Consider the following 13,817-nt stretch of genomic DNA (forward strand, 5'->3'; position numbering starts at 1 on the left):
ATACTTTTTGTTTGTTTTTGTTCTTCGAGGTAGGGTTTCGCTCTAGACCATGTATTCTCACGGTGGCCTCAAACTCACAGTGATCCACCTACCTCTGCCTTCTGAGTATTGGGATTAAAGGTATTATTCACCTGTACCCAGCACACCCAGTTACTTTGTATTTTTTAGTAGACTATTTCTAAGAGCAGTTTTATATTTGAAAAGTTGTGTAAACTAAATGTATTACTGTTATTAATCATTTATTAAACATCATTCAGAATTTATATTTGACATAATATGTTTTTAAATTTTTCATCAGCTGTAATTGAATGTTGGTTATTACTTAAATATAGAAAAAGATTTTGAGGTTGAGAACCCTACCGCAAAATGAGATTTGTGTAAATGTAGATTGCAATATGTTTGTGGATTTATTTAATTTTAGTTATGATTTATAAGAATATTTTAGATACTTAAAAGCTTAATTATATGTCTGAAACCAATTACATGTCTAAAGATTGTTCAAATAAGTAATTTAGCTCATACAATGAAATATACTATACTGGTAAAAATGATTAGTCTTAGAACATAGGAAATAGATAAGTATCATAGTCAATATGACTTCTTGCAGGTTGCTAAGTAATATTTAATTTACATATAGGTACAAGGATTATGCACAGCCAACTATATACTCTACTGGATGTCCAGTATAGAGTAAGTTTTGGATGGTATAGTGTACCACTGAACCTTTTGTATTTTGTTTTTTTTTTCTTTAATTAACTAATTTATAAGCCGGGTGTGGTGGCGCACCCCTTTATCCCAGCACTCAGGAGGCAGAGGTAGGAGGATTGCTGTGAGTTCGAGGCCACCCTGAGACTCCATAGTGAATTCCAAATCAGCCTGGGCTAGAGTGAGACCCTACTTTGGAAAAACAAAAAAATAAGTAAATAATAACAATAATTTACTCATTTGAGTAAGAGGGAGGAAGGGAACAGGTATGACAGGGCTTCCAGCCACTGCACACAAACTCCACATACAGGCACCACCTTGTGTATCTGGCTTACATGGGTACTGGGGAACTGAACCTGGATCCTTAGACTTTGCAAGCAAGCACCTTAACTGCTAAGCCATCTCTCTAGCCCATCTTTTATATTTCTAAATATATTAGTTTGAATTGACTTTACTCATCCCATTTATTTGAGCTATGTGTATTTTATTGAAATAATTCTGTTTGCTTGTTTTCTAACCTCTGCCATAAATTGGTACCACACCTGTGCTGTGCCCAGCAGCTAGAAGCATCTCTTGAGCCTTTTTTTTTTTTTTTTTTTTTTTTTTTTGGTTTTTCGAGGTAGGGTCTCACTCTGGTCCAGGCTAACCTGGAATTAACTCTGCAGTCTCAGGGTGGCCTTGAACTCATGGCGATCCTCCTACCTCTGCCTCCCGAGTGCTGGGATTAAAGGCGTGCGCCACCACACCCGGCTTCTTATTTTTTTTATTAACTAATTTTTTTAGAGACAGAGAGAAAGAATTGGACTTGATGTGCCAGGCCCTCAGCCACTGCACTTAAACTCCAACGCCTGCACTGCCTACTTGACCTTGCACTTTGTGCATCTGGCTTATGTGGGATATGGAGAGGAATTAACATGGGTCCTTAGGTTTTGCAGTCAAGCGCCTTAACCACTAATCAATTTCTCCAGCCCTTCCGCTCTTTTTATCCCATTCCCCCTTTCAGTTAAATAAAAATGATTGTGTTCTTGAAAATTCCTGTCAGATAAACAGGTCAAGTGTACTTCAAATGTAATTAATTTTTAATTATACCTTTTAAAGTAAAGTCGCTTTCATACTTTCCTGTCTTCATCTTTTATTCCCTGAGACACTAGCATATAGCTTAGAAATGGGATTTTAGTCTTGATTATTAGGGAATGTTAACATTAATTATATTTTTTAGCAAAAAGAAACAGCATATATATATTATTTTTTTGGTAATACCTGAGTATTTCCTTTTCTATTTGAGAATTTTCAAGTTAGCTTTCCCGTTTTTCTTTTTTAAACTTGTGGTATTTTTCTTTCTTTCAGCATATAATCAAGTTTCACAGAGCCTCTAAAGCAAACAAGAAGCCAGTTCAGTTACCTCGGGGAATGGTGAAGTCTCTTTTATATCAGATCCTAGACGGCATTCACTATCTGCATGCCAACTGGGTGCTGCACAGGGATTTGGTAAGTTGATCTATAGAGAGGTTCAAAGCAGAAAGATGCATTTACATCTGGATGCTTTTCTAGTTGTCTACAGGTTAGCAGCGTCATGAGTAGGCCTAAAGAGTATACTCAGGGAAGCTAAGTGCTAGAGTTTCAACCATGGCCTACCATCTTGTTTTTATAAAATGCCTCTTGTTTCACTGAGTGTACCTGCTGCAGAAATTCCAAGATGACAAAAGACGCTGGCTTTCTTTTCTTTTCTTTCTTTCTTTTTTGAGGCAAGCCCAACAGACCAGCCTCTTTTTATTTTATTTGTGTATTTATTTATTTATTTATTTGAGAGAGAGGAGAAAGAAGCAGATAGAGTATGGGTGCTCAGGGCCTCCAGCCACTAAAAATGAATTCTAGATGCATGACCTCCCCCCACCCCCAGCCGTGCATATGGCTTGCATGGGTCTTGGGGAGTTGAAACTGGTTCTTTGGCTTTGCAGGCAAATGCCTTAAAAGCTAAGCCATCTCTCCAGCCCTCCGCAGCCCAGCCTCTCTTTTATGCGAGAGAGACAGAGAGAGAAGTGCACACTAGCACCTGCAGCCACTAAATTCAAGCTCCAGACACCTGTGCCATTGGGTTTTCTTTTTGTTGTTGTTGTTTTGTTTTGTTTTGGTTTGTTTTGTTTTGTTTTGAGACAGAGAGAAGGAGGAGAGAGAGAGTGGGCACACCAGGACCTCCAGCCACTGCAGACAAACTCCAGACGCATGCGCCACCTTGTGCATCTGGTTTACATGGGACCTAGAGAATCAAACCTGGGTCCTTAGGCCTCATAGGCAAGTGCCTTAACCACTAAGTCATCTCTCCAGCCCACCTTTCTTATTTTTAAGTGGTAAAAACATTAATAACTTTAAAAAAGGTCTAGTTTATTATCCATGAAGTCTTCATAGATTTAAAGTACTTAAGCCTCAGATAGTTTTGTCACATAGAAGTATATTGTGCTCTTTTGGTTTCTTTCCTTGGAAAGATAGTAGTGACAACAATGTTTTAACAATTGGACAGTGCTAGAAGAGACAGCACTTCAGTATCTAACCAATTGTGTATAAGGAGAAAACCTTATCAACTTGAGGTAGAGCTGCTGTTTTTCAAATTTTAATTTAATTTTAATTTTATTTTTGGTATATGTGCTGCTGAAGCAAGCACTAATTTTTATTTTTTTAAATGTTCTTAGTTATTTATTAGGGAGAGAGAAAGAGGAGATAGAGAGAGAGCACGAGAATGGGCACACAAGGGCCTTCAGCCACTGTAAATGTCTTCAGATGCATGTACTACCTTGTATATCTGGCTTACATAGATCCTGGAGAATCGAACCGAGATCCTTTGGCTTCACAGGCAAGTGCCTTAACCACTAAGCCATCTCTTTGGCCCCAATTTTTTAATTTTAATCAGCATACAGAGAATTAGATTTCATCATGATGATTGCAAATTAATGTTTTTCTTTCTATTCCCCTTCTTCACTTATGCCCTCCTCCAATGTACTTCCTTTCTATTTTCACATTACACACCTCCATTAGTCCTTCCCCCTTCTCGTTACCTTTTGTTCCTCTTCTGTGCTCTGCTGTCTTGAATCTTAGTCTAGATATAGTCTCACATCCCCTTCCTTACGTACATACACACATTTAAAGTTAGGAGATACATTGAGAGAGAATGTGTAATTTTTGTCTTCCAAGCTTGGGTTAACTTACTGAGTATAATCTGTTTTTGTTTATTTTTATTTTTATTTTTGGTTTTTCGAGGTAGGGTTTCACTATACAGGCTGACCTGGAATGCCTCCCGAGTGCTATTTATTTTTAATTCCATCAGTTTTATTGTAAATTTCATAACTACATTTTTCTTATCCAGTCACCAGTTGATTTAGATTGATTCAGTTTCCTAGTTATTGAGAACAGAGCAGAAATGAACATGGGTGAGCAGGTTTTTGTGTGGCAGGACATCGAGTCCTTGAGGTGTGTGCCCAGGAGTTGTGTAGCTGCCTCTGAACATCTCAGTTCAGTTTGTAGCTTTTGGAGAAAGCAGCTTCCTTCAAAGCTGCTCTGTATTTGATGTTGAGTCAGTGTGCTGCTCCAGTGACTCAGTTTTGCTTTTATTGTCTAACAAAGCATCACTTTGGGGTGATTTATTCTGTCTGTAGCTCTCATACCTAAAACACATTTAGACTAGGACCAGTAACAAATGCAGGTGTTATTGTTGACAGAATTAAGATGTTTTGCATACAAAGTGGGTTTATAGAACAAAAATGTAACAAATCCTTTGGATATTTATGAAGCTGAACATAAACTTAGAAGTGGCATCTGCTTAATAAGAACATTTCTACTTTTGGCCTGTAAATCTTTTTCATGATTTCTAAAAGAATAAAAATTCTAGCAAAAGGATGTGTCTCTCCATAGTGCCAATTATTCTAAAATAACTCTTCATTTTCTTTTTTTTTTTTTGGTTTTTCAAGGTAGGGTCTTACTCTGGTCCAGGCTGACCTGGAATTAACTCTGTCATCTCAGGGTGGCCTTGAACTCATGGCAGTCCTCCTACCTCTGCCTCCCGAGTGCTGGGATTAAAGGCGTGCACCACCACGCCTGGCTTTCATTTTCTTTTTTAAAAAGCTTTAATTTTTTTTTTTATTTTTAGAGAGAGAGAGAGAGAATTGGCATGTCAGGGCCTCAGCTACTGCACTTGAACTCCAGACACTTGCGCCCCCTAGTGGGCCTGTGCAACGCTGTACTTGCCTCACCTTTGTGCATCTGGCTTACGTGGGATCTGGGGAGTCAAACGTGGGTCATTTGGCTTTGCAGGCAAGCGCCTTAACCACTAAGCCATCCCTCCAGCCCTTCATTTTCTTTTTTGACGATTCACTTAATTATATGGTATGTGTGTATGTGCATGCATATGTGTGTTTCTGTGTGGATTGGGTACATGCATGTGGAAGCCAGAGGATAACCTTGGAACATATCTTCATGAATGCCATCCTTTGAGGGTGCTCTCAACCAGTGCAAAATACTTCTTTTGTTTGCTTGTCAGTTTGCTTTTGTGAAATGTAGAAAACAATTTTGGTGAGAATGCAATGGGGGCTATCCCAATGGGGATATATTATTATCTTAAGTAATATACCAAAACCTAACAAACACAAACATCTGTTATGTTGTGTGATTTCCAAACTTGTTTATGGCATACAGCCTGCACTTCTAAAAATTCTTGACTACAAAGGGAAATCCTTAGCTTTGCTACAGTTCTCTCAGTAATCACATGCAAGTCATTTCACCTCTTTGCTTCTCGATTTTTCTATTATCAGTGCTAGAGTTTAGTAGACAAAGAAAGGTACCTCAAACAGAGACAAACTACTGTATAACCATGAGCACACACAATTAGTCAGCAAAGTGAATAAGCCGAGCATTTGTTTTCACTTTGCCCAACACTCAGATAACATTAATAATATCCAGAATGTCCCAGTAGTTCATCAGTGTTATCGTCAGTACACTGTAAGATGACATAGTAAAATGAACACAGTAAGTCAAACAAAGCTCCATGTGAAGCTTTTAAAGGCCAGAAGAACAGGGCGGGAGAGGTGCCTTAGCCGTCAAGAGTACTTGCTACTTAATTAACCATTAGGGCCTTCCAGGCTAGAGATAGATCTCCAACTTCAGTTCCCTAAAGCGCATGTAAAAATCTGGACATGGCCACACACACCTGTAAGCCCAGGTTGGTGTTGGAGTTAATGCAAATTTAGCAATAATAACTAACGCAGATGGTCTCAGTTTCCCAATCAAAAAACCAACTAACAGAAATAGGCAGTATCCTATTTGTTGTTGGCAAGAAACACATATCACCATAAAAAACAATCCTTAGCATAAGAGGGTGGAGAAAGGTATTTCAAAGGAGCTACTAACAATTAGGTGTTGCTGCCCTAATATATCTGAGAAAATCTGCTTAATACCAAAACTAGTTAGAAGAGATAAATAATGTATATAAATATATACCAATTAACAGAACACCCCTTCAACAGTACATTGAAATTTTAAACCTGGGTGCACAGAGTATCAGTACACCCACTTTCATAAAATAAACACTACTTGATGAAAGTCAAAGATCAATTCCAGCACAAAAGTAGTGGTGCCTTCAAGTACCCACTCCACCAATTAACAAGTCATCCCTGTAAAAGCTGAGCAGAGAAACATCTGGATTAAATAACATCATACACCAAAAAGTGACTTGACAGACATCTACAAACCATTCTTTCCACTGTAGGATACACTTCTTCTCAGAAGCCCATAGAACTTTCCTCCAAAAGAAGATCATGTATTTGGACACAAAGCACAAAGCAGGTCTTAACAAATATAGAAAAATTTAAACGATTCCTAGTGTTCTGTTTGTTCACAATGAGATAAAACTATAAATAAATTGCAGGAGAAACTATAAAACATAAAGCCATGGATATTAACCAATACATTATTGAATGATGAATGAGTTGTTAAAGAAATCAAGAAGGAAATCTTAAAAACTGTGGGACTAAATAATGCAAACCATGTTTCAAAACCACCAGGATAGAGTGAAAGCCATACTGAGAGGGAGGTGCCGCTAACCGCCTGCGCTAAGAGGCTAAGGAGATGTCAGATAAGTGGCACACGGACACACCTTATGGCCTTGGAAAAGCAGGGACAAGCCATATCTGACGTCAGCAAGTGGGAAGAAATCATTAGTTCAGGGCGGAAATCAATGAAGTAGGAATGAAACACGGAGTGTGTTCTTCAGTACCTCTTTAATTCAGTAACTGTAGTCTTTTTGTTTTGTTTTTGTTTTTGTTTGTTTGTTTTCCGATATAGGACCTCACTCTGGCCCAGGCTGACCTGGAATTCACTGTGTAGTTTCAGGATGGCCTTGAACTCACAACAATCCTCCTACCTTTGCCTCCCAAGTGCTGGGATTAAAGGTATATGCCACCACACCTGGCCACAGTAACTATATTCTTGAAGTAGATAGGATTTGTTAAGGACCTTATACTCCTTTTTTTCAAATTTAAATAAAGGCAGGCAAGATTCAAAACTGGTAAATTTTTCCTTTTGCTTGAAGATTTTCAGTAGCAATAATGGAGTAAAATTTAGAATTAGAATTAAAATTTTCGCAGCCCCGAAGAAAAAGTGAAAAATTATTATAGAAATATTTTCCAGAACATGTTCACTGTATTTCTAAGTTTTTTTTCTATAATGTAACTCTTCAAGATTTCTCCAAAATAGTTTTTCTGAATTTTCCAAACAAGTGTGTGTTTGCTTTTGTATTTCCTAAAACTTCCAGTAGATGAGTCTGAATGAGTACTTTCTTGCAGTCTAGTACAGTACACACTGAGTATGCCTAATTTGAAAATCTAAAATTTTAAATATTCTGAAATCTAAAACTTTTGAGTACCAACATGATGCCAGTAGTAGAAGGAAAGTCCACACCATCAAACATGAAATCCATACATTAAATTCAGAGCAATATTGTGTAAAATTACCTTCAGGCAGTGTGTATATGAAACATAACTGAATTTCATATTAAGACTTAACAACTCCCAAATATTACATAGGCATGACACAGTGCACAAAAACCCAAAATCCGAAACACTTCTGGATACTGAACTTGTTCAAGATGATTCCTAAAGACTGGAAACAGTTAATAGGTTTCTGTTTAGAAAGCTTGTCCCTCCCTTGCTTGTGTTTTTTGCAGTAGTTGTGCAGGGCTAATTGTTTACAAATCTTGGAATAAAGCGTGGATAATGGAGTTTACATATTTCCATCTTTTCTTTTAAATTTTATTTATTTATTTTTATTTATTTATTTGAGAAAGGGAGACAGAGAGAGAAAGCATGCGAGGGCTTGCAGCCACTGCAAACGAACTCCAGATGCGTGCGCTACTGTGTGCATCTGCGTTATATGAGTCCTGGAGAATCGAACCAAGGTCCTTTGGCTTTGCAGGCAAGCACCTTAACCGCTAAGCCATCTCTCCAGCCCAGATTGCCATCTTTTTTTCATAGCCCAGTTCATGAAGAATTGGCTTTCCCTGTTGACTGAAGTTCTCCACATTGACCGATTAGTAAACATGTCACCCCTAGACTAATGTTCTTCTAGTTAATGTGACCTGTGTGTCACCATTTTGCTGGCATCACATGACCGTGATAATGGACTAACCCAATCCCAGCCTTTGTCTAGGTAGAACTGGCACGTACCTGCTTTAGGAAATATAAAGGTTTTTATTGTTGCTTTTTTTTTCCCCCAGGAGTAGGGGAGATGGGAGAACAACAAACAAAAGGAAGAAAAGCTATCAAATTGTAAAACAAGATCTTTTTCTTTTCACTACAGATAGTTGTTATTTTTTCAAGACAAGGATACTGTAGCTTCAGAGAATAGTGTCTCATTGATTTAGGTTATTTTCTGCCAAGTAAGAATGCTTGTTCTGTAACCACCCCTGTCCGTGCATACTTGGATGCTTCTGCAATGTTACAGCACTTTTAAGCCACATTGTTCTACAAATTGTAGGGCGACAAATACAGTTTACTGACTTATCTCTCCCTTGTATATTCTCTCCAGGGGATTGTGTTTGACAATATATAGAGTAAGCTTTTGTGTATTATCACTTGGAAGTCTTAGTTCTGAAACTAAAAACTCCTACCACATTTTGCTTCTGTTACACGAAGAATGAAAAGAAATCTGTATCAAGAACTTAGGAAAGAGAGTATCATCTCGGTATGGAAGTGAGTGTAAACAGAAGTTCTTTGAGTCTGGTGGAGCCTTCCTCAGTGCTGATGAGGAGTCGTGTAGCACCTACGACTATCCTCTGTGGTGTGGGCTGTAGTGTCTCCCAATTTAATCTGAATTCACCTGAAAGTAGACAAGGTCGCCCTGTGATGTGGTTCCCTTCCATAGTACCAGATACTTGGGAGGCTGAGGCAGGAGGATCACGTGAGCTCCGGAGTCCAGTGCCAGCTGAGACAGCATAAGGAGGTCCTATCTGAGTAGGTGGGGAAAGCGGTATATAGGTAGTGGTGGGAATGAACTAAAATGCTGATAAGATTGCTTCAGCCCCCAAACTTGTTTCAGATCATGTGCTAATCAGTGAGTTGCTTGGCCAAGAATAATTTTTAGTTTTAGAAATCTGGCCATAACCCTGAATATCAGTCAGATATTGACAAAGAATATGTATATTCTCTAGCAGTCCTCAGCCAGTGTGTCTAGAATGAAAAGAACCTTCAGTGAAAAGCCAGAGGATTTTCCCCTTTGCCTAGTGCCAGGCTAGCCAGATGCCATCTGTCTTGTGGCTTCTCCTCCTACCTGCTGTATGATATAGAAGTTGTGTTTCAGGAAAGGGACAGAGAGAGAGAGAGAGAGAGAGAGATCTTTCCTATCACATCTAAAATCACAGGAGAAGAGGTAGAGATGTGTTGTGATTTCACCAAATCCAGAGATGGTTGTTACTGTTGTTTCAGGATTGGTCACTGCAGTGCTAAGACTCCAGAGCACTGCAGCGCAGGCAGTAGGCATTTAGCTTATGCCTCTGGGGAGGGCAGTGGGATTGGGATAGGGTGGAGGAGGGCTGGGGTAGTTTGTATGTATGTGTTTGTATTCAGAACACTTGTTATTTCTGTCAGCAATAGGAAGGTGGTAAATCACATTTGTTAAATAGTACAGGGAAAGGGCTTAAGGCGTGGCATAATGAAAGGCTGTGACCTAGTGACAAAGCCCTGGCAAGATATGTGTGGCTGCAGCGCTCGGTGGATCCAGCGGGGGTGGTTGGGCTGTGGTCATAGGCACCAGCTTGCAGATATCTTAGGTGTCATTATAAGGAATGCATCTTGTGTAGAGGTGGGAGGGATTGATCCAAGTGCACATAAGCTTTTAGTAACAGTAATGTTAAAGCATAACATCCAAAGACATTTTTGAAAAATTACTCATAAGTGTCTTAACACGTTTTTGCATGTGTGTGTGTAGTATGTGTAGTGTGGTGTACAATAGAGTATGCATGCACATGTCACCCTAATTCTTTTGTCCTACTCCTTGTTCATAGGGTCTTTTAAAAAAGTTCGTCCTAATCACTGTACATTCATCATTGTGCTCTGGTCTACCTAGTCTTCCTATAGTAACTTCTCATGTTATATTGGAAGGTTATAATCAAGAGAGTAACACAATCATGTTTGACCATTAGAAAGATAACCCTAGTGGGTGAAGAGATGGCTTAGCAGTTAAGGCACTTGCTAGCAAAGCCAAAGAACCCAGGTTCAATTCCCTAGTACCCAATTACAGCCAAAAGCACATGGTGGCACATGTATCTAGAGTTCATTGGCAGTGGCTAGAGACCCTGGCATACCCATTCTCTCTCTGTCTCTTTTTCTCTGTCAAATAAATAAATATTTTAAAAAAGAAAAATAACCCTAGTAATGGTATGGAAGATAGATTTGATGAGAAAAAATTCAAAATAAGGTTAAGGGGTCAGAGTGTATTAAGAGATTTAGGGGGCTGGAGGTATGGCTTAGCATATAAGGCACTCACCTGTAAAGCCAAAGGACCCAAGTTCAATTCCCCAGGACCCACGTAAGCCAGATAGATGCACAAGGTGGCACATGCATCTGGAGTTTGTTAGCAGTGGCTGAATGCCCTGGTGCGCCCATTCTCTCATAAATAAAATAAAAAAAAATTTAAAAAGAGAGAGATTTAGGGACTCCTGAAAAACCACAAGAAGAGTTCCATCTTGGACATGAACATGCTTTTTAAACCTACATTCTTTGTGGAGAGCTATCTTTCCCTCACCTAATAGAGTGCTGCCTGACTGGAGAGATTACCCTGTGATTGATTGGTTAACACAGTATACCAAAGCATTTTATCCCTCTGGGCAATGCCAGTACTTGGGTATAACTCACTAGGAATAGTTAGTACTGTACTTTCCATTTTTCTACTTAGCTAGTTATCCCAGTGGTCAGGAATATGTGTACAATAATGATGGATTTCTAGTATTTCTTCATGAAGTAAAATACTACATGATAATAGCAGTGCACATAAATTCAAGAACTTGCTACACTCAATGATATTCAGATGGCTTGTTAGAGAGAGATCCCAGCTGCGACAACACCCAAGGCAAGTCACTTAATCTGTCGGACTGATGGTTGGTAGAGTGGCGCATTGTAGTAATGTGTACGAGCCGTCTGTGGTCCTGTAGAGCCCTGAGAAATGACTGCCCAGGTAAGCAGTCCTCATTAAAATCTCTAACTTAGTTTTTAAAGTTGTTTTCATTGATCTTTGAAAAGACATTCTAATTTAGTTTTACATTAACTTAAGAGACTGATGGAAGGTGATTTAATATTTTACAGATAGTAAGGTAAGGTTTGAGGAGGAAACCAAATGCCTTTTCCTTCCTGTCCTCCCAAAAGGACAACCTTCCTGCACTGGAGAACTAATTGCCACTTGTCAGAAGTTGTAGGTGACAATCTACATGCTTCAGAGATTTTAAAACTGAAGTACTACTGAGGAAAACTTTCAAGTTAAACGTAGGCTTCCTTTAAAAAACACCACCTTACCTAGCATAAAAAATTCCCATTACTCTGCTGACTTGTTTTACAAATACTTTATTAGGTTTCTCTGCATTTATTTAAAAATAGTTGTATAGTTTTGGGTTTTCAAACAATTTTATCAGGAGATTCTTTGTTTAATTTACTGCTTTGTATTAGATGATCTTTGCAGGTTTGTTTTTCCTTAAAGTCAGAACCATTTATGTAATTTAATTCAGTGGCTCACATCTATAATCCTAGTATTTGGGAGGCTGAGAAAAGAGTTCTAGGCCAGACTGAGCTGTAGAATATGACCCCCAGGGAAGGAGAGAACTTCATAATTGAGTTTCTTTTTGTTTGTTTGTTTTGTTTTGGCTTTGGTTTTTCAAGGTAGGGTCTCACTCTAGCTCATGCTGACCTGGAATTCACTATATAGCCTCAGGGTGGCCTCCAACTCACAGCCATCCTCCTACCTCTGCCTCCTGAGTGCTGGGATTAGAGGCGTGCGCCACCATGCCCGGCTAACATTGTGCTTTTTTAAAAAAATATTTGTATTTATTTGGGAGCTGAGGGGGCAGGTGTAGAGAATAGGCACACCAAAACTTCTAGCCACTGCAAATTAACTTCAGATGCATGCACCACTTTGTGAACTTTGTTTTAGGGAATCGAACCTGGGTCAAAGCTTTGCAGGCAAACACTTTGACTGCTAAGCCATCTCTTCAGCCCAACATTGTTTTTTTGTCCATCTGTGTTGGCTAAAAAGGTCAAGAAAACACTTAAGAGTCTGGCAAAAGTGCTTCCCCACTCTAGCCTTCACAGATCCAATCTGTGGACTGTTGTGCATGCATACCTGGGTAGAATATTTCATTAAAAATTTTCTTTTCTTTCCTTTCCTTTCCTTTCCTTTCCTTTCCTTTCCTTTCCTTTCCTTTCCTTTCCTTTCCTTTCCTTTCCTTTCCTTTCCTTTCCTTTTCTTTCCTTTTCTTTCCTTTTCTCTTCTTTCCTTTCTCTTCTTTCCTTTTCTTTGTTTCGCTTTTTTGAGGTAGGGATTCACTGTAGCCCAGGCTGACCTGGAACCCATATTGTCGAACTCAGTGACCCTCCTGCTTCCCGTGTGTTGGGTTAAAAGTGTGCAACACCATGCTCAGTTTCCTTAACAATTCTTGTGTAGAGAGTTTTCAAAAAGTATATTTTGGGGGCTGGAGAGATGGCTTAGTGGTTAAGTGCTTGCCTGTGAAGCCTAAGGACCCTGGTTCAAGGCTCGATTCCCCAGGACTCAACGTTAGCCAGATTCACAAGGGAGCGCATGCGTCTGGAGTTCATTTGCAGTGGCTGGAGGCCGTGGCGCACCCGTTCTCTCTCTCTCTCTCTCCCTCTTTCTCTGTCTAGCACTCTCAAATAAATATAAAATAAAAAATATTTTTTAAAAAAGTATATTTTTAAAATTTATTTGAGAGAGGGTGGAGAGGAGGGCGGGGGAGAATGGGTGCACCAGGGCCTCTACCCACTGTAAATGAACTCCAGGTACAGGTGTCACCTTGTGCATCTGGCTTACATGGGTCCTGGGGAATTGAATCTGAGTCCTTTGGCTTTGCAGCTGAACACCTTAACTGCTAAGCCATCTCTCCAGCCGATTGTGTAGAGATTTTTTAAGTGGATTTGTGTTATATTGGCGTACTCAAGAACTCACTGCTATGTACTGAATTAAAAACCACCATTTTGTTTCCACAGAAACCTGCTAATATTTTAGTTATGGGTGAAGGTCCTGAGCGTGGAAGAGTAAAAATTGGTATGTTTTATCTTTAATAAGTCACAGTGTAGCACTCTTTAAAGTTTTTACAAGCACCTCTATCACTTGTGATTATTGCTGCAGTAGTATACATATATCTTCATGTAGTTTCTTATGATCTAAACCATGTCTAAAGAATATATTTGAGAGCGAGAAGTGCTTCACACTCTTGAAAGGTGTCAGACAATCCTTCCAGAATGAAGTGTTCCAATTCTAAAATAAGCTGTGTGAGTTTCCTAGAAGCACCCGCCTTTGATTTTCCTTCACCATACCAGCAAAGTAAAGCTTGGGTGATTTTTTTAACTCTT

General features: G+C 39.2%; 1 protein-coding gene across 3 annotated transcripts in view; it reads left to right on the forward strand.

The window, feature by feature from the left end:
• Nucleotides 1–13,817, forward strand: part of Cdk8 (cyclin dependent kinase 8) — a 68,099-nt gene that overhangs the window by 32,283 nt on the left and 21,999 nt on the right. For all 3 annotated transcript variants that reach the window (XM_045155129.1, XM_004659971.2, XM_004659972.2), the window contains exons 4-5: nt 2,053–2,193; nt 13,452–13,509. In XM_045155129.1, the coding sequence (XP_045011064.1) occupies nt 2,053–2,193; nt 13,452–13,509 (199 nt within the window). The remainder of the gene's footprint in view (nt 1–2,052; nt 2,194–13,451; nt 13,510–13,817) is intronic.

This window comes from Jaculus jaculus, chromosome 7 (assembly GCF_020740685.1).
Source record: "Jaculus jaculus isolate mJacJac1 chromosome 7, mJacJac1.mat.Y.cur, whole genome shotgun sequence".
Lineage (NCBI taxonomy): Eukaryota > Metazoa > Chordata > Mammalia > Rodentia > Dipodidae > Jaculus > Jaculus jaculus.